The following is a 25629-nucleotide window of genomic DNA, read 5'->3' as shown; positions in this document are numbered from 1 at the left end:
TGAGCATTGTTCATATGCTCTTAGCTTTGCCCTAGTGCCCAATGCTCACGCAGTGATGTGTGGCTGTTCAGGGAAACTCTCAGGTACTCCCTGGCTGTTTAGGATTATGCATCCTGAATATTAAAGAAGTTTTAATAGAGCCTAAAACCAGCTAGATTTTTTGTAACCTTTCCAGAGACTTGAAAATACCCCCCACTTTGCATTCTTATTTCTTTCTAACCGCCCTACATGTGAAGGGGGAAACAGCAGAATTTTGTGAGCCGCCTTCTCCTTGCCCTGTTTCTTAGCCTCCTGAGGATTGGAGGTCTGGCAGAAGAGGGACTGTGGCCATCTGCCATCAGCAATGCCCATCTGTTTTTGTACTGTGAGATGGCAGAGCAGGAGGCAGATTCGAATAGCACAGGCTTACACGTGCCCTCCTGCACAGCTCTCTGCAGCTTGGCTGAGGTGGGTGAGCCAGCTGCATGAGCCTAACCACGGCAAGGGGGTGGGAGAGCACCTGCTCTCGCACTGACAGGAAGGGTGGGATGTTTTGAGACAATATCAGTTGCAGATTAAAGCCACTGATCAACGTTTGTGCTTTCCTTGGGGTGGGCAGGAGCAGGGAGGCTGGAGCTCAGAGGTTCCCTGTTCTCCACAGGCTCCACAACGCTGGGAGTGCTCTGCCCTCCTTGCCAGCACGGATGCTGGCCGGACTGGAGTGAATCCCCTGGGAGCTGCTGTAGTTCCCGAAGCTCCCTGTGAGCAAAGCCACAGGCATCACCCAAGCTGTCCAGAGCCGGGGAGATTGCTGTGACCCTTGCTCCTTTGCACATCCCTCTTCTGCCAGGGAGCATTTCTGCCCCGTTGCTTTTCCACTTTGTTCAGGCAGCTCCCAGGTCTTCTAGGGACCTAGAGTTAAGGGGTGCTGGCAATTCATCTTCCTGCTGATATAAAATAGAAACAATGGTTAGGAGCAAAACTGGTAAATTGCTTCTGGCCTGTGTGTAAATTGGTTGCAACTATCAGGGTCAAGTAACAAGCTGAATTGGTTCACTGGTTCAGAGAGCAGGGGCTGCTGGCTTTGCTGCTGGGAGCCAGGAAAGGGAGTGACACTTAGAGAGTCTGAGCTTTGCTCTCAGGGACCACTGCCTGTGGCTTCCTGGCTTGGGAGGCTTCGATGCAACACCCAGGAGGGGCACAGGGGGAAAGTGTAAGAACCTGGGTGTGCTGGCAGTCCCCTGCAAAGGAGAGCACCTCCCAGGGAGTCTCCCTTTCCTTCCTGCACAAGTGTGGGCTCATCAGGGAGTTTCCTTCTTCTCATTCCATGGGGACAGTAATTGGTTTTGCTTCCTGGTTGTTCCATAGGAACCAGAAAAACTCACTCCATAAACAATAGCCCACAAGGGTAGAAGGAAAGTCCTTTTCCTTCCCACACTGGTGGTGGATAGTCCTTCAGGGAGTAGAGCGGGGTCACAGTGAGGTTTTCTGTGGGGGTTGGTGTGTGCAAGTGCATGCATACGTGTGTGTCTGCAGGTATGGGTGCATGTGCTTCTGGTTCTGTGTGCACACACGTGCACACTTTGTGGGAAAGAAATACAGCTATAAATAAATGGGGGGAAATCTACTGTCAGTTTTAAGGAGAGGAAGATAGGGTCCCTGGCATTTTTCATCTGGTAGCATGAACTTTTCCTGGGCATGAGAACCAGGTTAGCTAATAGAATGTTCCTGCTGCTGCAACCTGAGCAGCATACTGTGAATTCCTTGCCATCTCCATGCCTGGTATTCTGGGGCCATGCAGAGCCCTCTTCTGACAGAGCACTTGGCTCTGGGATTGTAGTTTGAACTTCTCCCCTCTGTGGTTCCCCTGCCAGGCAGGGTGTGGAATACCCCATGGTGAGCCTGTTCTTTCCGTGGCTGTGGGGTTTGAAAGAAGTCATGCTTTGCTGCTGAGGGTGCTGGGCTGGGAGCTGGACTGTGCCTCCCTCCCCAGCTCTGCTGCTGAGAGCCTTGGGCAACTGCTCTGCCTGGTGGCACCCATTGCTGGCCCTTGCTGACTGCTTTTCTCTACTCCTTTGTGCAGGCGCTGGACATGGACACAGAGGATGACCCCTTGTTACAGGACGCCTGGCTAGACGAGGAAGATGAAGAGGTAGCCTTCAGCTCCCGGAAGAGGCAAGAGAGTGCCCTGTTGTGTGGGAAAAGCCCATGCAGAGTCAGGCCCCTGCGTGTCACTCTGCCGGTGTCTGGCTTCTGGAATATTGTTGGCTGGGTATTTACCAACCCGTACTGTGCTGGCTTCATCCTCTTCCTGGGCTGTGCCATCCCTGCTGTGCTTGCTGTTGTCATGTTCCTCCATTACCCAGCCCTGGATATTGACATCTCCTACAATGCTTTTGAGATCCGCAACCACGAGTCCTCTCAGCGCTTCGATGCACTTGCCTTGGCCCTCAAGTCCCAGTTTGGGTCATGGGGGAGGAACCGCCGGGACCTGGCTGACTTCACCTCTGAAACCCTGCAGAGGCTCATCTTTGAGCAGCTCCAGCAGCTTCACCTCAACGCTTCCCATCTTGGGGTCAGTGCGCGGGTCAAGCGGAGCACCCCAGAGGGCAGGATGAGCTCCCCTGAGCCCCAAGCCCACCTGAACCCAGGAAACCGGACTTCCCGAATCGGGAGGGGTGCCCCACGCTGGGACTACTCCAGCACTTACATCAGCACCAACACACAGACACATGCCCACTGGCGCATCGAGCTCATTTTCCTGGCTCGGGGGGACTCTGAAAACAATATCTTCACCACTGAGCGCCTGGTTACCATCCATGAGGTCGAGCGCAAGATCATGGACCATCCTCGCTTCCGGGAGTTCTGCTGGAAGCCCCATGAGGTCTTGAAGGACCTGCCCCTGGGCTCCTACTCCTACTGCTCCCCTCCTAGCTCCCTCATGACCTACTTCTTCCCCACTGAGAGAGGAGGGAAGATTTACTACGATGGCATGGGACAAGACCTTGCTGACATCCAAGGTGAGCTGAGGGCTGTGGGCAAGGGCTAGCATGTTTAAGGCATGCATCTCCTGCAAGTTCAGGCAGTCACTTACTGCTGTGCAGCTAAGAGGTCTGACTGCCTTGTGCAGAGGAAAATACTGCCATGTTGTGCCTTGAGGAATAGTCTTTTCTGTGCTAGGGCCCCTTTTCAACCCTTTCAGCAAAGCCCCTACAACTCCAGTCATGGGTTACACAGGCCCCAACAGGTGAGTGGGAGGGGCAAAGCAGGAGGAGTCTTGCATTGTACAGATGTCCTCTACTGACACTTGTCCCCTGTAAATGACTGTGGTTAACTAGAAGAATGTCAGGTCTTGGACAGACAATAGGGATGAGCTTCCCTGCACCATAGAGCAGATGAAAGAGGTCTGTGGGCTGCTCTGGAGCTTGAAAGGCAGCTTGTGAGTCACCAGCTGGAAAGGCTTCTATAAGGAGAGGAAGATGAAGGCCCTGCCTCCTCCTCCCAGCTCTGTACCCTGTACTGTACCCCTCTAGTAGAACAGAGGCTCTGGATGGTGAAAAAGAGGTGAATCATGAGGAGTCCGTGGGTGTGATGTGGCTGTGGGATGAAGCCTCCATCTGTTTCCCAAGCGCAGGCTGCAGATGATAGCTGTCCAGGAGCCATACAGGGAGCAGGCAGAGAATTAACTCCATCTGCTCCAGTGTGAGTAACAGTTCTGCTGCCAAAACAGGAAAGAGCATAGTTTCTGTGTCTTTCTGGTGTGAACTCAAGGGAACCTGGATTTTGGGGGTAGACAGGCAGTGTCTCTTACTCAGAACTAGCTGAGTGCCTCCATCTCTGCATCCCTCACACCATCAAATGACAGAGGTACCAGGTCACAGCAGAGTCAGGACTATTCATCTTCCATGGGCGTTGTTTTGCTCTTGTGCTTCCCAGTGTACTAGAACTAAGTGCATCCAGCAGTGGGAGTGTTGATGGGATGTTGTGTGCGTTGCTGCCTGGGGGAGCTGTGGTTCAGATTAGTCAGGTGGAAGATGCATCCCTGATGGGGAACTGCTTGTTGGCGACATCACAAGCAGAGTCACAAAGCAGAAGTGAAACATGAATCTTCGCAATCCAGCTTTCCCCAGCTCTCTTTTCTTTCTGCAAGGCAGCAGCAGTCAGCATCACTTTGAAAGACAGGATCGTTCTCAGTTTCCCTTTGTCAAGTTAGACCCTGTACCTTGCCAAGTCAACTAAGCAGGACCTAATAAAAGTGGCGCTGCTTTCTCCCACAGGGTCCCTGGAGCTGGCCATGACCCACCCCGAATTCTACTGGTACGTGGATGAGGGCTTGTCTGCTGAGAACATGAAGAGCTCCCTGCTGCGGAGCGAAATCCTCTTTGGGGCACCACTGCCCAACTACTACTCGGTGGAGGACCGGTGGGAGGAGCAGCGCCGCAAGTTCCAGAACTTTGTCATCACCTACGTGGCCATGCTGGCCAAGCAGTCCACAAGGTGAGGAGGGTGTGTGCAGACAGGGCAGATGCCTTGCTGGGAATGGGTGAGAGCAGGAAAAGGCAAAGGTTGAAGAGGATGGATGCAGCAGGCCCTTCAGGGTGTAAAAGTTCTGTCTTAAAGTTTACGCAGGGTAGACGTGCCTGCTCCACTCCGATGGCCGTGCAGCATTCAGTGTCACCTGGAAGGCACTAGGCACAGAGGACTTGGCATGCCAGCTCAGACTGCTGGTCAGTCTGGAACGGTGGCCATAGCATAATGCTCCAGACAAAGGAGAAAAAGCATCTCCTTTGAAGTTGGGCTCAGGCACAGTGCTGTGAATGAGGGTGGGGAGCATATGGCAGAAAACCACTCATATGCTTCTCTTTAATGCCACTTCCTACTGCAGCAACATGCCAGAGACATCAACAGAGACAATAAAAGGGAGCCAAAGACTGAATCCAGTGCCTGTCTTTTCACTCAGCCCCTGTCTGGAATTGGATCGGTTTGCTTCCATCTCACAAGTCCAATTCCACTGCCTCCAACAGAGCTGCTTCTCTGCCTTCCTAGTCTGAATTTGGCCCCAGCTGGTCTGATGCAGGGGATGAAATGGTCCTTACTCAAGACATCAACCTGTAGATCCAATTCTTCTTTTGCTCATGCCAGTGTAATTTCTTCCAGAAGCGTTTGTTCTTTGTACAGAGAGATGGGGAGGGGAGTTCAGGTCGGGGTAAGTTTCAGGAAATGTAGGCTTTTTTCACCACCAGGTCTGTATGACTTTGGTTGGATAGAGATTTGCTCAGTGCTTGTGAGGGGGAGATGGCAAAATAGAGCTAAAAGGGTAGCCCAGTATCCAGACAGCTGAGGGAAGGTGGTGAGTCCCAGTGTCAGTGCACTTTCTCAGTCTCCAGAACTCTACTGCTCTGAATGTCAAAAGCAGAGTGAAATGCAGCCAGCCCATGTCAGCCCTGAAAGTGAGCAGCCACAGAGTGTTCTCAGCAATGGGCTGGCAGAGTGGGTTGCAGTTATGAGAAGCCGAGAGGGAATCGGGGCCAAGACTTGGTCCTAAAGCTCAGGTTCCTGATAGCCTCCTATGGTGCAGTGTTATTGTACACCTGGTTAAATTACTTCAGATTGCTTCTGCTTAGAACCTGCTTCCAGAAGCAGAAGCTGGTGAGTCATATGGTTTCTGATAAGCTCTCACTCTGCCTCCATCCACTGGTTATTACCTGTGTGCTTAATATAATAAGGAATGAGTAGGATTCCAGATGGAATTGGCTTTGGAGGCTTCAGGAGCTCTCTGTCAGTGCCAACAACCCACCATGCACTGGAGGAACTTTAAAAATATTAGACCTGCTCTTCTATTTTTCTCCCTCCTTGTGTGAACTTCACCTCCAGCAGCAATCTTGTTCAACCTACTCTCACTACTCTGAGCTGTTTCCTCAGAGAACTGCTAAGTTTATTAGAGCAGTGATCTCCTTCGGCTCTGGGGGAGACATTGTGCTTTAAATCCTCTGGCTCTGCTCCCTTTACACTGAAATCTACCTACTCCCTTTCTTTTTTTCTTCCCACCCTAGCAAAGTCCAGGTGCTGTATGGAGGAACAGATTTGTTTGACTATGAAGTGAGGAGGACTTTCAACAATGACATGTTGCTGGCCTTCATCAGCAGTAGCTGCATAGCTGTCTTGGTCTACATCCTTACCTCGTGCTCAGGTAGGTTGTAGTCAACGGCTGTGCTGCTCTCACAGAAATCCAGATGTGCCATGAGTCCCTGTGTCTGTGCAAGCCCCAGCAGAGGCTCTGATGCCCTGACACCAGCCTGGCTTTGTGGCACAGCAGCGTGCAGAAGGTCATGCAAGTCTGAGTCTCCAGAGCAAAGATTTGTGGGCACAGTGCAGGGAAGACTCACAGGAGAACAGGAATAAGATGCAAATTCCATTTTACTAATGCTAGTGTAAAGCTGATGTAATTTCATGGATGGGCCTTATGGGAAGGGGTCTGCAAGCAGTGCTCTTGCATTCCTGAGCTATTCTGTCATACACACGTTCCTGGGAACCAGTATCCCCACAGGGCGGGTGTGAGGTGTCTCTTCTCCCAGGGAGTGGCCGGGGCTAGCTATTTTTACCATGTTCCTTTTCTCCTATAGTGTTCCTGTCATTCTTTGGCATTGCCAGTATTGGGCTAAGCTGCCTGGTGGCTCTCTTCCTGTACCACGTTGTATTTGGGATCCAGTACCTTGGTATACTCAATGGTGTGGCTGCCTTTGTCATTGTGGGGATTGGTAAGTATGCCCTTACTCAAAACCTACCTGTGCTGCCTTGCTATAACTCCTGCCTGCAGGGGAGAGAAAGGAGATGGTGGCAAATGCAGATTGAATTTTCCAGGTCTTTCCCTCCATTACCTGTAAGTGAACTATTTGCAGATCAGATGTTGAGGGGAAATTAGATTTTTAGCGTGTGTCCTTACTGTGAGCAAAGTATCAAAATCTGCCCCCTCTTTTCCCAGGGGTTGATGATGTCTTTGTTTTCATCAACACCTACCGCCAAGCCACGCACCTCAAGGACCTGCGACTGCGCATGATCCACACTATCCAGACAGCAGGGAAGGCCACCTTCTTCACCTCCCTGACCACAGCTGCAGCATACGCTGCCAACATCTTCTCTCAGGTACACTGCAGCTTTGGGATTTGGGGCTTTCTGCCAGAGGGCCTAACAGAGAGGGAAACTGCCAGCACCATCTTTCTGTCCGCTCCCCCAGCACAGGGGCACGCTGGGCTGGCTTGCCCTAGAGGGCTGCCCCTTACCTGCTCTAAGGCAGTGGACACTCTCCCTGTATCAGCACCCAAGACAGTATTTCCCATGCCACTGATCAAACAGGTTCCAGTGGCTGTCAGACTCCAGCTCAGCTCCTTACCTAACACATTTGCTGACTACCATGACTGAGGTCAGCGCGTGCTATTCTTGGGTTCCTCCAGGTATCTCTTTCTAGCTGCGTGTCCCTCCAGGTCTCCTGCCCCAGTTGATCCCAGCTCCATGTTCTCTCTCTTCACGTAGATCCCAGCCGTGCATGATTTTGGACTCTTCATGTCGCTGATTGTGTCCTGCTGCTGGGTAGCTGTGCTCTTCACCATGCCAGCTGCTCTGGGAATATGGACCCTTTATGTGTCCCCACTAGAGAGCTCCTGCCAAGCCAGGTGAGTCCTGGAACCTCTTTGTGTGGGTGGGAAGTTGTTGTGGAACTCATGGCCAAGGCAGTGTGCAAATCCCTGCTCTATCCTCTCAGTTATCCTTATCCCCCTCAGGCAGCTTGGCTTCGCTATTCCCGGTTAGTCTCTAATAGAAGGAAAATTTAACTTCTGCCATTCCAGAGTGGAGCAAAATGGAAGGGCCAGGTCCCAGTCCCCTTCCCCCTGGTGTACGCACAGGTGCCTCCCAGGAGCCAGACTCTGCAATGCCAGTCGTACCTCTTTGTTGAATCCCATGGAGTATTGGAGCCATTTGTGTCCTCAGAGCGCTTACTGCACAGCTAAATCCTCGAGCTGTGGAGACACAAGCCCTGCAAAGCAGACAGATCAACACTGCTCCTGCCTGTGAGCACAAGCAGGGCATGCAGATTTGTATTTGAAAGCACATTTCCCTTTCCCCTGCTCTTTAGCAGTGCAGATGACCTGGCCTGATTTAATTCATTAGCAGGGAGATGAACTGCTGAAACTCCCGTCACTCAGCACCCAGTGTTCATGGCTCAGCCCTGTTCTGTGTATCCAGCCCAGCCTGCTGCTGCTTTGCTGTAGCAGCTCAGCCCCTGACCTCTCAGCACTTAGCAATGGAAATTGCTCATGGCAGTGCCTGTTGTCTTTCCAAGTAATTGGAGCAGGCTGTTGCTGCTCTCCTTGTCACTGAAGGAGCCCACTGGTAACTCTTTGCAGAGTATGTGGCTTAAAACTCATGCCTTTGTCTCCTTCCCTGCTCCAATCTAGCTGTAGTCAGAAGTGCACCAAAAAGAGTGCCTTGCACCTGGCTGAAGATCTCTTCATTGCCTCGGAGGCCACCTCCAGAGCAGGCAGAGACACGCTTCCCTATCTTGATGATGACATCCCACTGCTCAGTGTGGAGGAGGAGCCTGGTATGTGCCTGCTGTGTAGTGCCTTCAGGGGGCCGACCCTGCCCTGTTCATCTTGCAGTTGTCCCTGCCACTGATCCATGCCTCAGTTTCCCTACTTTAAAGTTGGAGATGGTGCTTGTTTGGAGATGCTGGTTGTAGGAGTCTGAACTCACTAATAGTTGTAAGTTGCTTTGAGATCTTCAGTGGGTGTCAATACATGCTTTCTAACTACTTTGCTAATCTTCTTGGGTCTAATGTGGATGGTACTTTCTGGCTGGAGTCACTGATTGTGATGTGGATGTAGCCATGAAACATCTAATCTATAGCATCAGGACAGCTCACCTTTGAGTAGAGTTTTCCCCTCTTCCCTGCTATTCAGAGCACTGCACTTGGGAAGCAGGTGAGAGAACACTTTGTTACTCTCCAGCATCACGTCCTCAGAGCATCACCTCCGCTGTGGCGAGCAGAGGGCAGTGACTTGCCTGAAACCACATAAGCAATCTAGAAAAAGAGCCCAGAAATTCCCTGTCTGTTGTTAGCAGGAGATTATCCTTCTAGCCCTGATTGAAGATAAGGGTGCTTACAGGGTCATGCTCTGTTGTACTTGGCTTTTAAAACTTGCTGGGATCTCTTCCTTTTAAAACCCCCAATGGAAGTGGTCTGGGCAGTGAGAAGCTAGCAAGCCTAGCAGCAAACTGGAACTGGAGGCAAATGGATCAATGGCTGAGAACCCATCAATCCCACAGCAGTGTGCAGACCCCCTCCCTGCAGAGTAGGCTCTGAGCTGCCTTTGATAAGCAGACGACTAGGCTTTGGCACTGTGCTGCAAGAGCTGTCTCCTTAGTATGCCAGAACCACATGCAATGGTAATGTATGGAAATAACCCCTTCCCTTGAGCAGAGTAAACAGCAGGATGCTTTTCTCCAGGGGCTCCTGGGCATCAGGTAACTTGTGAAGAAGCAAAGCAGCTTGTTCCAGTTTGTGACCAAGCATGGTTTGTGGGTCAGCTGTACAGCATGCCAGGCACACTTGGACACCACTACAGCAAGTGCCTACTTCTCACCCGTGGAGAGGAGGGCAGTTCCTTGGGCATCCCTGAGCTGGAATGGAGAGATCGGATAGTAGCCAGGCTGCAGTCAGAAAGAAGTCAGCTGTGTGTAGTTAACTGTTAGACACACTTCGTGGGACAGGGACAAATTTTCATAGAATGGTTTGGGTTGGAAGGGACCTTAAAGATCACCAGTTCCAACCCCCCTGCCATGGGCAGGAACACCTTCCGCTAGACCACATTGCTCAAAGCCCCATCCAACCTGGCCTTGAATTTTGCTTGGCCAGAGAAGCATGCAGTGTCCCTGTGACCTTATGGACAGTGTTAGTGGGATCTGGCAGAGGAAGACTAGCCTGAAGCATAGGCTTTGGACTGAACTATGGATTTAGAAGTGTAGCTGTCACATGGCAGTGACTTGACAAAGATGCTTCCTATGACATCCTGGGAAGTCACTGCCTCTGCCTGAGTCTCACTCCATCTCTTTAGCTTGAGTTGTACAGCACCTTGCAGAAGATTTTGTAAAGGAGAGCAGAAAGCTGAGGGACACTCATGACGCTGAGCACTGAGACTGCCTTTGATTTCTCTTTCTAGTCTCCCTGGAAATGGGGGATGTCCCCTTGGTATCTGTGATGCCAGAAAATCTGCAGCTCCCTGCGGAGAAGAGCAACCGGGGTCACTTGATAACTCGTCTGCAGGAGCTGCTGGAACACTGGGTGCTGTGGTCTGCAGTGAAGAGCAGATGGGTGATTGTGGGTAAGGAAGAAGGAGGTTATTCTATCTGCATGGATTTTAGAGGATTTGTCAGTCCCTAAGCCTTGATTATTAGTAAGAAGACTGAGAAAAGGGACATAGTAGTGTGGCTTCTACCTCTGTGGAAGAGTGTCCCCAGAGCAGTCAGTCCCTAAGGGGATTGAGGAACTCTGAGACTTCTCCATCCCTCTCCTTTCATTCAGATCTCAAATTACAAATCCTCATGGGGTTTTCCAGGCCTGGGGCTCAATACAAGGATGCCCAGTGTGCTTTAGGGGCTGTTCCTTTTTCCTGTTGAAAATACCATCTTTCTGCCACACCCCTGCTGTCTGAGTATGTCCTGAGTGCAAGATGCATGTACACACACTTACTTGACCTTCTCCTTGCAGGGCTCTTTCTTCTTGTTTTGCTCCTGTCCATATTCTTTGCTAGCCGCCTCCATCCAGCTAGCCGTGCTCCAGTCTTGTTCCGGCCAGACACTAACATCCAGGTGCTCCTAGATCTGAAATACAACCTGAGTGCTGAAGGCATCTCCTGCATTACCTGTTCAGGTGAGAGTGCTGGTCCCCAGACCATGGTGGATAGAGCCTGGCCTAAGCCCTGGGCTGGAGGAGCTGAAACATGAGGTAGAGGCCTATGTTGTTCAAATATCTCACTGGACATTGGATGGACCCCACTGAAGGGAGACGCAGGTTGGGAGTGGATCTAGTTGAGTTGCCTGTAGGAGTGGAGTTAGAGAACTATTTCCTGCTTTAGCTAAGAACTGCCTGAGTGTTTCCGCTGGAGCAATTCCTTTATCATCCATGAAAAGTGACTACTTTTACTCATAAGTGCTGATCCCATGCCAGTGACCAGCTGGGGGTCCATGACTGTTCCCTTTGTAGGGTTTGGTGTTCAGTAGCAGAGTCTGAGGTGTGTGCAGGGCTGATAGGTCTCTTGTCGTGCCGCTCACTCTCTCCTCCCTGACTAACCTTGTGGGACAGGTTTGTTTCAGGAAAAGCCCCACAGTTTGCAGAACAACATCCGAACCTCCTTGGAAAAAAAGAAGAGGGGCTCAGGGTCACCTTGGGGAAGCAAAGGGAGCATAAGTGATACAGGGCAGCAAGGTAAGTGGGACATGATGACTCTGACCACATTTGGGTCCAGGGCCCAAGGGTCCACTCAGGTAAAAACTAAATGATGTGATCTCTGGATAGCTGATGGGGAATAATTCTCTTCAGACCCTGCCCCACTGAGACCTAGCTTGGTGCTGGATGTCAGGGACATTAGAGTCTCCCTTCCCCTGAATGCCTATTGTTCTCTAGGACATGGTCCTATAACCCAGGTGGCAGTACAGTCTAATAACAAATCCCTCTGAGTACCGGGCTAGGAGCTCAGAGCTTTTGCATCCCAGTCCTGTGTCACAACCTTGTTGGCAGGCTGTGAGGAAAGTAAATTTAGCCTGCTTTGCAGGGGATTTTGTGGATAAAAGAATTATTGGGCCAAGTCCTGAGATTACATGAATCAATAAGCCAATCAGGAATTACTGCTGCTCAGCATATATTTGTGAAAATCTTTGAAAGGTGTGCTGTGCTGCTGGAAGGCAGAGGCTGTGCCTGCTGCCTCAGAGGAGACAGCAGACCAGAAGGACCCACCTTTGCTGCTGCCCATGTCTGTAGGATTTGCTGACCAATAGGTACCACTATCCCTCATGCCCTCTGTTTTCTTCAGATCTCCAGGGGACTGTGTATATCTCCAAGTCCAGAAGCAAGGGCAGGCCAGCCATCTACAGATTCTCACTCAATGCCAGTGTCCCTGCCCCCTGGCAGATGGTGTCACCGGGAGACGGGGAGGTGCCTTCGTTCCAGGTGAGTCAGTCCTGGGTTGCTGGACCCCTCTATCAAGAGTGCAGCACTCAACAGGTGAGCACAATAGCCTCCTCCTGTCTCTCCACGGGATCCTAGGTAGCTCAGGGTGAAATTTGTAGGGCATTGCAGTAAGGTAGCTAACACGGAGGACATTGTGCCTGGCATCGTTAAAGCTTGTGCCTTATAGTGCCACAATACTTATCTGTTGCTGCTGCGATGTGACTGTCAGCAACAGGAGCAGAAGTGTGGGTGTCTGTGAAGATCAGATGAGGCCTGGCATCACTGGCTGAGCTCATTCTGGTAGTAACTGCTACTGAGGCAGCTGGATTCCCACTGCCTCCTCCTGTCCATCCACAGACACAGGCGAGCAGGCAGCACTGCTTGTGCACAGGTCATATGGGACACGCACGCCCTCAGAACGATTGGCTTTGAGATGTTCCTCACCCTGGAGAGAGCAGCCACTGTTCAGCCTAGGCCACAGAGAGTCGGGGTGGTGAGGGGCCCCATCACACACTGGCCAACCCTGGGAAGGAGGCAGGCAGGGAGCTGGCTGGGTTCGTGCCTTCAGTGCTCATTCTGTGTGGCTGTGCCAGTGCTCAGGGAGGAGGGGAGTGTGTGATGCTAATGTGCAACAGGCTGCAACCCTGTGGAGTTAAGTGTCTGTTTTCATTAATCCATTGCTTAGGTGTATAGAGTGCCTTTCGGTAACTTCACCAGGAAGCTGACAGCTTGTGTGTCCACAGTAGGGCTGCTTAAGCAGACGAGCCCCAGGAAGTGGATGATGACCACCTTGTCCTGTGACACCAAGAGAGGCTGGAAGTTTGACTTCAGTTTCTACGTGGCCGCCAAGGAGCAGCAGCGAACACGGTAACCTTCCAAATAGCACCCAGGGCCAGGCAGCAAAGCCAGCACAGCTGGGTGGCTGCTATGGGGTGCCTCATGTTCAGGGCCAGTCCTTCCCTCAGTTGGTGACATCCATGGCCCTAGGACTAGCTTTGCTGCAAATGTGCCCCATCTTTGCAAAGTTATTTTGCAGGCCCATAGCATCATTAATATGCCAAAGGCTTGACAGATGCAGGACTGTGACTGGGGGCTGCTTTGGGTGGCAAAAAGACATTGCTGATCTTGGATCCTTACCCACCTGAACTCTTGGGCTGAACAGGCAGCACAGAATATGCAATGGCTAGGGATCTAGGTCTGGAGTTGCTTACCTTTTCCTTTGCTTCTGCCCCTGAGAACATCTCTTTCCATGTAATGTTTTGGACACACCATCTTTACTACCTCTGTTCACTCATAACAAACTTTCTTTGCTGCACAGGAAACTCTATTTTGCCCAGTCGCACAAGCCCCCTTACCATGGCCGAGTGTGCGTAGCACCTCCTGGCTGTCTTCTCAGCTCTAGCCCAGATGGACCCACCAAAGGCATCCTTTATGTTCCCAGTGAAAAAGGTAAGCTGATAAGGACCTGTTCAGCCATGTCTGGCTGTCAGGTCCAGAGAGTCAGACCTTTTTTGCCTGCCTTCTGATATAACCAACTTTTCTTCTGTATTTGACAGCAGCACCCAAAGCAAAGCTGTCGGCCACTTCTGGATTTAATCCTTGCATGAACACGGGCTGCGGGAAGCCAGCAGTGCGGCCGCTGGTAGACACAGGAGCCATGGTGTTTGTGGTGTTTGGTATCAGAGGTGTTAATCGCACAAGGCGCCCAGACAACCACGTCATTGGAGACATGGTACACACATTCTGGCATGCTGGAGAAGCATGCTCGGGCCTGATGAGTGAAGGACAGTCTCCCTGGATGGTGTTTAGATAATCCCCACAGCCCAGGCAGCATGGTCCAGCAGTCTAGACAGATGGAACAGCAGAGATGGTAGCATTGTGATGAGCCAAAAGTACATTTCTGTTCTATCAAATTCACAAATAATGGAGATTGGGAAGCCCTTACTGAAATCACTTCAGACTTTTCAGAAAATCCCTTTCTGAGTGCAATATCTAACCTTTTAATTTTGAGTCTAAGTCTGGATTTCCTGAGGATTTTAGAAGCAAACACATCTTGAGCTCGGTATGAAATTCTCACTACAAATTCAAGATCCAGGGAACTGATATTTTTCTATAATTGTTTATTTTGTTACAAGATATTAACATGAAAAAATACAAATCAATCACTCTGGGGAAGGGTTACTAAATGTGACTTTTCCAGGAACAGCTTATCTCTCAGATCTGATACCTTGACACGTTCACAGCCTTTCCCCAGAAAAATTATGCTTGGCTCTGGTCACTTGGCAGATGCGCTTCAGCTTTCTGCTGTTCTTGCCGTCTGATCTGGGGACACTGTGCAGAATCAGTCTTTGCCTGTTTCCTCTGGAGGGGACAATAAGAAATACAGGCAGTGGAGTAGGCAGAAAGCTGGAGTTTCATGCTGGGCACTGCTAGGGATTCAGAGCTGCTCCTTAGGCAGACCCTAATGGTTTTGGGCACAGCATGGTGGCTATTCATTTATCAGTGCTTCTGCCATACTGCCTGATCGTTTCTCCTTTTTCTTCTTTTTTTTCTTCTTTTTTTTTTTTTTTTTTTTTTAATTTATTTGAGCGAGGGGCTGGAGTGGGGCATGTAGTTTCTTCCTGGGATGTCTGGTGGGTTTTTCCACCATATAACCTGTGGTCTGTGTAAGCTAGTCCCAGGCTTATAGCCAGGAGAGGACTCGGGTTCTGCCGCCGTGTGCCAGTTGCTGTGTGTGTGCCTCACGTGTGGTGCTCTTATTGTTGTGTCTCCTTGTGAAAGGGCAGCGTTATCTATGATGACAGCTTCGACCTCTTCAAAGAGATTGGCAACCTGTGCCGCCTCTGCAAAGCCATTGCCAGCAACACTGAGCTGGTGAAGCCAGGAGGGGCTCAGTGCCTGCCCTCTGGTAGGTGGGACTAACACCAGCCACAGAGTCCTTGGGGAGATCCTGGGTCCCTGGGTAGAGACTGGTTCTCACCCTCCAGTCTGAGGAGTGTGGCTGCTAAGGGCTTTTCAGCTTTCAGATCCCTGCTTGAGGAAGCAGGGAAAGGAAAGGGAGGTACCAGTCAATGATAAGTGCAGGGAGGAAAGGTGTTTTCTCAGCAGTCAGCTCTCCTGGCCTGGCTGCAGCACAGCTCTGCCTGTTTCCACCTGGCTTAAGTCACAGCTCCCATCTCCATGGGCCATTCACCTCATGCTTCTGTGTGTTGTGCCAACTGTTTTGGGGATGAGAAATACCCAGCGAGTGGGACAAGAAAAGCAGACTCCTGTTCTGCAACTCTGCTTGCGGCAGTGTTTGTTTGAGCTGAGTTCCTCCATAGCAATCCAGAAAGGGTGGCTGCTTCTTCCTCCCCAAGGCAGCTTTGTGCTTCTAGAGCATGCCTCTGGTCATGTTTTCTGGGAGATTAGGAAGAGAAATGGTCTCTTAACTCCAAAGACACTGGGCATATTCTTCAGGATTTGATCCAGTGAAGATAAGAGTGGAATTTCATCAGTTCTTTCCAGTCATGGGTGATACACTTGTGATACACTTCCAATCTTTTGGATGAGGAAATACATTTTCAGTAGCTCCTGAATAACCAGCAAATCACACCCGATCTCGTCGTGCTGAGGCTACTCATTGCCCCAGTGGCTTCACATACCTAACCTGTGACTGTCTGTTCCAACTTCAGAGGTCATAAGGTTGTGGAGCTGAGTCTAGGATGTGTATATAGACTTCAGGCCAAAAACCAATCTCATGCCTGGAGAAAATCCCTGCCAGGCCAGGCAGGACAGCTCCTCAGCACTTGCTGTTTGTACTGCTCCCTGACAGCTGGGGACAAACAGCAGTGGTAATGTCCTGTCCAGTGCTGATGGCACAGAGTGCCCTTTCTGGCTAGCAGCAGCTGAGGACTCTGGTGCTGAGACCTCAAGGGATTTGGCCAGTCAGAGTTGCAAGGGGAAGCAGCTGCTGACAAATGGAGCCTGCAACTTTCTCTTCCCCCCTCCACTCCTCCCTTGCTCCAATGTGCTACCTTTCCCTGTCCTATCCTCCATCCCTTGCTCTTTCTGTCTTTCCAGGTTACAGCATCTCCTCCTTTCTGCAGATGTTGCACCCTGAGTGCAAGAACATCCCTGAGCCAAACCTGCTGCCCGGACAGCTCTCTCATGGGGCAGTGGGGGTGAAGGATGGAAAGGTGCAGTGGATCTCCATGGCGTTTGAATCGGTGAGCACATGGCATTGCCATCTATCCTTGTGACAGTTTCTTCTTGTGACTTCTGGGGGTTTAGCTCTGCTCTTTCCGCACTGGCCGCTTTCGTGTACAGCCATCATTCAGTGTCTGCTAGTGTTTGTGCCTTGTTGCAGAGAGATGCTTGCACTCACAGGTTGCTAGAAGTAGCTGCTTATGCCACAATTCAGTCTTACCATGAGAGCTAGGGCAAAGAGCTGGTGGCAGATTTACCCATCTGCCACTGCCACTTCTGCCTGGTGCTGCAACTCCAGCTGGCTTTTCTACCTCTTCCCTTGCCGTACATACCCTGCCCCAAAGAGCAGGGCACAAGAATAACATATTCATCTTGTTACAGACAACCTACAAAGGGAAATCTTCCTTCCAGACATACGCTGACTACCTGAAATGGGAGACGTTCCTGCAGCAGCAACTCCAGCTCTTCCCAGAGGGCTCTGCTCTCCGGCACGGTTTCCAGACCTGTGAGCACTGGAAGCAGATCTTCATGGAGATTATAGGCAAGTGACTACCAGGTTTCTCTCCCTGAGGAGTTCACGGTCTGATACATCTTCACAGCACACTCAGTCCCATCTGATGGGCACATGTTATATCTTCAGTCCCTAACCATTGCTGTGCAAAATCCTAAAGCTGTTTCTGCCCCAAGCAGCGTATACTGTAAAAATCATAGGCAGAGCCCAGGGAAATAGAGAAGGGAAGGGACTCTGCCCTGCTGATGGGAGAGCCAAGAAGTTGATCACCCGTTTTCCACTTTCATCTTCCCCTTCCCATCTCCCCCACTGTGAGTCCTTGCCTGCCATGTTGCCAGAAGGGACACGGTGCCTTTCTCATCCCAGCTGTCACCTTCTAGGAGTCAAATTAGCTGGATCTTTTCTTCCAGGAGTGCAAAGTGCCCTGTACGGTCTCGTCCTCTCGCTGGTTATTTGTGTGGCTGCAGTGGCGGTGTTTACCACTCACATCCTCCTCCTGCTGCCAGTGCTGCTCAGCATTTTAGGTAAAAACGCCGATTCCAATGTGTTAGGCTCTCCCTTTGTCTGAAATTGGTGGGTTGTGGCAGTGCTGAGTCTCTGGTGATTTGAATTGAATTGCTCTTACTCTGTGTAAACCCTTTTGGCTCTCCAGGAGCCAGTCCTAATATACGTAGGTGAATGGGAGAAACTCTCAACAAATGCACAGGAACCTCATTGGGAAAGTAGATTTGTGTGTCTAATTCCCAGTGTGTTTTATCTACACAATCCCTTCTATTTGTTTAAATAAGGGTTTTAGCTACACAAATGCCATCCCTGCCTGTTATGTATAATAATGTGATTAAGTCCCACATGCTCTGAATAACAATTGCACTACTTCCTAAGGATCTGCACCATGGCTGCTGTTTCCAAGCAGAGGGAGATTTTGAAAGCTGAATATTTTAGTGGTTTTGTTAGTATTTGAAGCAGATTTGTAAATAGTTCCCTCTCCCTGGCTGATGATTTGACGATATTGTGGTCTAAGTGTGTTGCTAAACTTCTCAGCTGAAAAATAAAATCTATCATTTTAAAACCACTTAGTCTCCCACACATGACTCACAAACAAACATCACTCTTGCCTTTAAGAAAAACCTGTGCATGTTTGCAGCCTGTGTGTAACTCCAGCAAGCAAACCAAAGGGCCCTCTTACCTGTAGTGCATGTGTGCACACATGCACACTTGCCTGGGCTTGGATTCATTTATCAAGCATTAGCTAGATTGGCATCAGTCTGTCAATTTGCCTAATACTTAACTAGTTGCTTCAGTATCCCCAGCAGGTCTTATTACCTTATTGAATGGTCCCTGTGGCAAGGGAGGGTGAGGAAAGTGTTTGCCTCTGTGGGCAGGATGGAGTGTATATGAGATTCAGACTGGCTGGCATGCAGACCTGCAGGGGTATGATCCCAGACTCCCCAGTGAGTGACTTCTATCAGTAAGCCTGGGCAGCAGAGTCCTTTAAATTTGCCTAACATGACCTTCTTCACACAGGAGTGGTCTGCTTGGTGGTGACCATCATGTACTGGTCTGGCTGGGAAATGGGAGCTGTGGAAGCTATTTCCCTCTCCATCCTTGTTGGCTCCTCTGTTGATTACTGCGTGCACTTGGTGGAGGGCTACCTGCTGGCAGGGGAAAACCTGCCACTACACCAGGCAGAGGTGAGCTGTTTTCTTCCTATAGCCTTGCATCCATTCCCCTCATGTCCTCCATGCCACTCGGCTGTGATGCAGGACCTAAGGCGTGACGGGCAAGGGAGGATGTGTCTTGCCATCCTCACAGCATGCCTGGGATGCTTGTTGCTTGTCAGGGACTGGTGTGAGCTTGTGTACAGGAAACCCAGCTGAGGGTCCAACCCATATGGTTGTCCATTTCTCAATGGCCACAGCTGTGTCCAGAGCAACCCCTTCTCATGTCCCATCGAAGACAGTCTTGTGCTGGAATGGCCCTACGCTCATTCTGCAACCTCTGCAAATTGCTATGCTGTGCTGGACCTCCAGGTCTTCTCTGGCCTTGTTAACATCTTTTCCTTCCTTGAGAAGAAGGGAGACCACAAAAGCTGGGGGATCTCTGATCCCAGGTGTAGTGTCTGCATGCAGTGCCTCTGTTGTGTAGGCCCAGAGCAGTCAGTCTGATGTGGCTGAAAGGAGGCACAAAATCCAGCAGATTTTTCCTCTGCTGGGTTTTAACCTCATGGCTGTTTGCCCAGTGTGCTCAGAGACTGCATGGACTGTCCAATCTGTGCTCACGCAGCATCTTTGTCCTGCACCAGGACCCCATGAGCTCAGCCACCATCTCACAGGCTAAAACATTAGTGTAGTTCCATGTGCTTGTCCCCACTCCTTAACACTGCTGTCCCTTCTGCCAGGACCCCACAGCGTGTCGCCAGTGGAGGACGATTGAAGCAGTCCGTCATGTGGGTGTGGCCATTGTCTCGAGCGCCGTCACCACAGTGATTGCCACCGTCCCGCTGTTCTTCTGCATCATTGCCCCTTTCGCTAAGTTTGGGAAGATTGTGGCCCTCAACACAGGAGTCTCCATCCTGTACACATTAACTGTGAGCACGGCCCTGCTGAGCATCATGGGGCCGGGCACCTTCATCCGCAGCAGGACTTCCTGCCTCAAGGCTGTGGTGGGGGTGCTTCTTGCTGGCCTGCTGGGTCTATGCATCTGCCTCGCCCTGCTGAAGAGCGGATTTAAGATCCCTCTCGCTAATGGGACAGCCATGTAGACCCTATGCCAAGAGCCACACACTCTGTCCTCTTGTTCCCTTTCTTTTTTCTTTTTTTTTTAAAGGATATTTTTTGTAAGAAAAGAGAAGAGGAAAAAAATGCCCTTTTTCCAGAAGTTTTTCAACTCCAGATGCACTTTATTTTCTAATGGGTTTTGCTCTAAACTTGTATTTATTTTGGGTAGTGATGGATGGATGACGGACAGTGAGGGCTGCCCAGGGAATACCTCAGCCCGTGAGTAGGAGGGGAGGAGGTCTCCTTCTCTCAATCTTTCTTCTGCTTTTCTTTTATTTTCTTTTTTTCTTTTCTTTGTCTTTTTTTCTTTTTTAATGAACAGAGCTTTCTGGAACCGCAAAGCTAAAAGGCAAGAAATTGGGAAGGCCACCTGATCCCTTTCAAAACACTTCCCTCTGTCCCTCCCTTCAGCCAGGGTCAGCACTGCAACGCTGACTCTTGAGGTGATGTCCTACCCCCACGCCAAGCCTGTGCCTCATTACCTGAGCCTTCAAAAACAGCAGAGAGCTGTTGGACAGGCCTGGGAAATAACGTTGTCTGGGCCCCTGGGCCGTGCCCTGTACCCAAGCTAGACCAGCAGTGCACAGGAGCTCTCACGGGCATCATTCTGGGATCCAAACTAGAGATGTGGGGTGGCACCACCTGCCGTGGCCTGCGTTCATCATTCGTGGAGGGCAGCAGGATGCATGGCTTTCCCTTTTCTTTCTGAAGGGACAGCACACCTTTCACGGGGATCTCTTGGGTCTGTGAACAGCCATCAGGAACGCATCAGGGCAGCCTGCCCGCCTCTCGCTCATCTCAGTGGTGAGGCCAAGGCACTGTCGTTGCCCAGTCCCACCTTCTGCTCTGTGTCACCTCACCAGACCCTGCATCTGCTCTTCATGGCAGAGAGAAAACAGCCTTGAGGTCCCTGCAGAGCCCTTTGGGCATGGCAGTCAGCTCTTAGCCTGAGGACAAGCTAACCACTGGGGCCAGGTAGAGCCCTTAGCTGGGGGCACGTGCGGATACACGGGGGTGCATCCGCTGTGGCAGCTGAGACACCCTCGGCTGGGGAGACAGGAGGGCAGCGGAGAGTCAGCCTGCGGCTGCTGCCTGCTCAGAGCAGATGGTTTATATTAAAGTAAAATGAAACCGCAAACTGGTGCCATTAACAACTACATTTTAAGCATCACTGATTCTATCATACTTTTAAAATTGAAATAGCTAAATGTGTGCATTGATATGCAGCACATCTGGTCCTCAGCAGAAGGGGAGGGGTTGGGCCCATGGGGAGATGCATTAAACATTATTTACAGGGATGTCAGTAGAGGGGGGGTGGCCCAAAAGCAGCCTGAATCCAGTTGTTTGCAGATACCATGTCTGTGGTGGCTTTGTGTTCCCTGTCTGGACTGACCCCATTTTAAGATGGAAATTCCAGGAAGCCCATCACCATTGCCAGACAAGTTCTGGGGACTGTGCTGCTGAGACAGACCAGCAGCTGCTTCTGCTTGGCTCAGTATATCCCTGCTCTGACCCATGCCAGTCTTACACCTTCACATCATGTCATCCCTGTGAAACTGGATCAAATGTTTGTTCCTAAAGTAGGTTCCCCAAGGTATCAGCTGGAGGGGGGAGTACTAGGATAGGACTCTCATTGATACTGGGGGAAATCCAGAGCAATCCTGCTGCAGGCACTGAGGGTGGTGAGAGAATGAGCAGAACATATGTGGTTTCTTCCTCGCCATCCCAGGGTGCAGCTGAGTTACCTCTTTCTGCAAAATGTTAAATGTTCCTTGGCACTTACCTCTGATCTGCGCCAGTTCCTTCATAATGAACCCTGTGCCCATGAATAAATGGTTCTGGAAAGGCTTTTTGACTATCCTTAAGCTGTGCTGCTTTGATGGCTGCTGTGCACAGTTCAGCCTCAACACTGATCTGTAAGCCATGCTTTTCCCTATGTCTGTTCTCTAAATTTAATTACTAGTGGTGCCCTGAGCACTCCTAAGTGGCAGCGAGCATAGAGGGCAGTGTGCTGATGATATACAGCCCCATGAGACCCATATGGGTGCTGCAGGGGAGAGCAAGGTATCCCTCGTGATGCTGCCAAGGATGCTCTGGCTGGTGGCTTGACCTGATTTTAACTAATGCTTCAACCTCCTTGGGGTGATTAAAGCTGATGGGTATTTCCAGGTCACCAGACAAGAGAATAAGGTGCTGAGTGCAACCTTAGAGGAAGTTTCTCCTTCTGTGAGCATGAAGAAACCTTGAAAGGTCTCAAAGACAAGGCCTAGATGTGCTTTGAATCCTGCAAAGTTTAAAGTTCATTTAAGTTCATTTAAGCCCCTGGTGTCCTATGTTTGTGCTCACTATAAAGAGGCTACATAACCCACCATGTCCACAGTGATTCTGGACACACCATGCTGGGACCATTCATTCAGCCACTCTTGGAAGGCAAAGATTAATTTCAAAGTGGTGGAAAACCTTTTATGTCTCTTGGGTCTGATCTGACAGTATCTGATCTGCAGACAAAAATAACAGAGTTCTTGGCACCTGAGAGGATCTGCCCTGTTTTCTGGGGAAAGGACGAGCTATCACCTTCTGTCCTATCAGGCCAGCCCAGGCTCACTCAGTGCAGAGGGGCTGGCTGGCACTAGCAGGAGCAGGGCATCACCTTGCCCTTGTTTGTCCTGCGTGGTACTAGGAGAGTGATGGCTGGAGTGATTCAGAAAGGAAAAGGAGAGACTGAGATATGTGCAGAGCTGTAGCAGATTATTCACAAAGGCATAGTGAGGAGATTGTGCCGCTCTAGCACGGAGAGGAGAAGGAACTTACTCCAGATTGTAGTAGGATGGTAGAAGAGCCAGGAGATGATCCTAGGTGATGCTTTTCACTGCAAGGGCTCACTGGATGATGGTAACCTGACACTTGTCTTAAGATCTAACTAGACATTTGCCCCATCACCGTTTCACTCTGCACAGCTCTGTGGTCAGGGTGGCTGATGCTTTCTCCATGTGCTATGGAATGGAAGAGGCTTAGAGGTGGGGCCCAGCCTTCCCCAGAATGCTTACAACACCCTGATCTCCCCAAGAGTCTGTGGAGACGATAAATCAGTAGCAGATGTGTACATCCATCTCTATGTGGGCAGCATCCTCATTGGGATTAGAAAATATTCATAAAATTATAGAGGTAAGAAAACGGATGGGTTTATCTGAGCAAATGCAGAGGTGGGGCTGACAGCCCTGCTGGGACTCCGTGCTCTGAGGCAGATGCTCATAGCAATAAAAAGCAAGGCCTCACCTGTCTGGCACTGTTCTGGGAGCAGATGCTCACCCTAAATTAATTCATCCCACATCTCTGCCTATCGTCTTCCTCTGATGACTCCTCTGTGGCCTCGACCATATCTTGGGCCCTGTCAGCTTGCTGAGCCAGGTTCAGCTGTTTATGCCTAAAGTGTTCACAGACTCTGGACTAAAAGTGACTGGAGATTGTCTCAGGGAGAATTTCTCAGGCAGGGGAAGCTAGGGAGTTAAAATGCTTCATACGAAGCTGTCAGTTTTGATGTTTTTAAACAGTAAATCACAGCAGACCAGCCTTACTTGGAAGAGAATGCTCCGATTTTCCATTTCAAAGCAATCTTGCTGCAATTAAAAAGAAATGTACACGAGTTCTCAGTTACAGCACGCTGCAATGGAATATTTCTGTTAACTTCCCACCTGAGGGTTACATTCTGAAAAGTTGATGTTAATGTTTCAGGATGGGGATCATTCAAAAAGTCTCCTACAAAATGGAGCAGGTCCTGTCCTGACCAGAAGCTCTCTCCCTGCCAGCCCAGGGCAGTCGCAGGAGCTCACTGCTCGACAGTGTTGAAGCACTCTGATAAATGCACAGAGCTGGTGTTGCTGCTCTTTGCCTTCAGTGGAGCTGCTGAGTGAGCTCCAGGCTCGCCACAGCAGTGGACACACAGGGAGAGAGGCTCTGCTCACACCAGCCCTGTCGAAATAAGCTTTGGAGCGAGGAGAAACAGAGCTGGAGTGATTTGCAAAGATTGGTGTCAGAGGAAGGAATAGATCCAGGCCTTCTCACACTGCTTCCTTATGTTGTGGTGCCTCTTGAGGTGCAGGGTTCATGTGAGGTCTGTACAGGCAACTGGGGCATCAGGTTTGGCCACTGACCTCAGCAATTACAAAGGCTGCAGGTACTGAAAGATTCAGATCAGTGGCTGAGCTGGACTGTGTTGCTGGGTCTGAAACTATGCCAGAGCAACAGCAGCCAAAGAATCATCCCCAAGGAGAAGGATGCGTGACATGCTTACAGAGTTACTGGGACCACTGATACGGTAGTCTGGATGCAGTGGTCTCCGGAGAGCCCTGGCTTTGTCTCCACTGAAGTAAACTGGGATGTTGTTTTATGTCATGACATCTAATTCTTTTAGCTTGTCCTGCACTGAATTTTCTTAGCAGATCAGCCTGCCGTCCTGGAAGGCTATAAAAGGCTTTTTATTTAACCCTGTGACATGTATAAATCCTCCTACACTGTCCACCAAGGAAGCTGTGCCGATTGATTTGCAGCCAGGCAGGACAAATTCACAGTCTCTTGGTTAGTTCTTCCAAAATCACTCCTCACCCCAGATAGCATGCAAGCCATAGTTCACAGGTTTTTCAAAGGCCTCTGCTAACGGCTCTGCCCTGGCTTAGTGCCCGGGATCCTGGAGCTAAAAGTCTTTTGAGGCCTGTCTCCATCCTGAAGACACAGTTGTTCAGCTGTTTGGCTTTCTCCCCTCTACTCCTCCTCTGGGCAGTTGCTGGAGAGGACAGGGGGGTAATGGCCAGGACCAGGGGCAGAGCAACAGGCAGATGAGCAGAGAGGTTTGTAGGAGGAAGCAGAAGAGAACAAAGAGGGGGAGGATGGTTCAAAAGCCAAGGGGAAGAGGTGTGAGCACCCCAAGAACAGATGGAGAGAGGGCACTGCCGTTTCACCACGTCGTGTGCAGACCTTAGAGTGTCGGTTCTCAGAGTGATGTAGCACAATTCCTGATGTAACGTATGCGTGTTACTTTTGTAAGTCGTCTCCTACCCTCACTATTTTCAGTGTTCCTTGGTTTTTGGAGACTGTTGTAAATAAAAGATTTTGACATTCGCACGTTTGGATCCCTCACTCATCACCATGTCACTGTTGCATGTAAACGTAGTGCTGGCCAGAGTGGCACTGGCAAGTTATGTGCTGTGTGTTTATGTGATGCACTGGGGGTGAGGCCACAGCACCAGTTCTCAATGTGCACAAGATTGTCTGCACCTGCTGCTGAAATCAGGCCCCTTGAAGCCAATTTACCACATCCAGAAAAGCTGACAGTCTGGAAAAGCCAGCTTGGGATCCCACGCAAGTCTGCAAGAGGGCTGGTTCTAGTGAGAACTTTAGCCAAGTTTTGTAGAGGCCTTTTACTCCTCCATTCCATACAGTGCTTCTTCCAGTGCATGAAGATTGCACTTTGGCACTGGCTCCACAAGAAGGGGATTCATCTGTGGCTCCTGCGGCACTGCACTTTCTCACAACACACAATGCCTGGCACGAACTTTGGGTGAAGGTTTTGTTTCAGTGTCCTGTGTTGCAGCAGCAAAGTGGTTCTCTGCACCTCCCAGGACCATGCTGAACTGATGAATGCAGAGGCCAGCAGCAGGATAGGAGGACCCGGCCATTAACCTCTCTTTGCAGCGGTGCTGAGTGAGGTTTGCTCCCTGCACCCTCTCATTTGGGTGTACTCACACTGCACCCATCTACGACGCTGCAGGGAAGGACAGCACCAATAGCACATTGCAGCAAAAACCTCACACATGAGGCCAAAGTTACTGGTGAAATTCCTGTTGTAATAAATACCAGGAAGGCTCAGGGTCACAGTTTGATAAGAAAAAAAACACGTTATCCACAGGAAGAAGGAATGTGGTCCCTTTAATGAGAAGTTGGGGATTGCAGGTATG

The 25629-nt window shown here is 50.4% G+C and overlaps 1 protein-coding gene across 5 annotated transcripts in view; it reads left to right on the top strand.

The window, feature by feature from the left end:
* Positions 1 to 24796, top strand: part of DISP3 (dispatched RND transporter family member 3) — a 45440-nt gene extending 20644 nt beyond the window's left edge. For 3 of the 5 annotated variants that reach the window (XM_033007610.2, XM_033007612.2, XM_033007611.2), the window contains 20 exons: positions 2063 to 2999; positions 4257 to 4476; positions 6033 to 6169; positions 6603 to 6737; positions 6962 to 7122; positions 7510 to 7649; positions 8433 to 8578; positions 10197 to 10358; positions 10745 to 10906; positions 11339 to 11461; positions 12066 to 12202; positions 12888 to 13069; positions 13521 to 13651; positions 13759 to 13934; positions 14984 to 15110; positions 16265 to 16410; positions 16772 to 16931; positions 17312 to 17425; positions 18426 to 18592; positions 19300 to 24796. In XM_033007610.2, coding sequence (XP_032863501.1) covers positions 2072 to 2999; positions 4257 to 4476; positions 6033 to 6169; positions 6603 to 6737; positions 6962 to 7122; positions 7510 to 7649; positions 8433 to 8578; positions 10197 to 10358; positions 10745 to 10906; positions 11339 to 11461; positions 12066 to 12202; positions 12888 to 13069; positions 13521 to 13651; positions 13759 to 13934; positions 14984 to 15110; positions 16265 to 16410; positions 16772 to 16931; positions 17312 to 17425; positions 18426 to 18592; positions 19300 to 19662 — 4017 coding nt within the window. In that variant the 5' untranslated portion in view covers positions 2063 to 2071 and the 3' untranslated portion in view covers positions 19663 to 24796. Of the gene's footprint in view, positions 1 to 1830; positions 1876 to 2062; positions 3000 to 4256; positions 4477 to 6032; positions 6170 to 6602; positions 6738 to 6961; positions 7123 to 7509; positions 7650 to 8432; positions 8579 to 10196; positions 10359 to 10744; positions 10907 to 11338; positions 11462 to 12065; positions 12203 to 12887; positions 13070 to 13520; positions 13652 to 13758; positions 13935 to 14983; positions 15111 to 16264; positions 16411 to 16771; positions 16932 to 17311; positions 17426 to 18425; positions 18593 to 19299 lie in introns of those variants that run through there. The other 2 variants (XM_033007609.2, XM_009969976.3) reach the window with 2 other exon arrangements.
* The last annotated feature ends 833 nt before the right edge of the window (positions 24797 to 25629 follow it).

The sequence above is a fragment of the Tyto alba genome, unplaced genomic scaffold (assembly GCF_018691265.1).
Source record: "Tyto alba isolate M040663 unplaced genomic scaffold, T.alba_DEE_v4.0 Super-Scaffold_20000042, whole genome shotgun sequence".
In the NCBI taxonomy this organism is placed as follows: Eukaryota; Metazoa; Chordata; class Aves; order Strigiformes; family Tytonidae; genus Tyto; species Tyto alba.
This window is presented reverse-complemented; position numbering and strand designations above follow the sequence as displayed.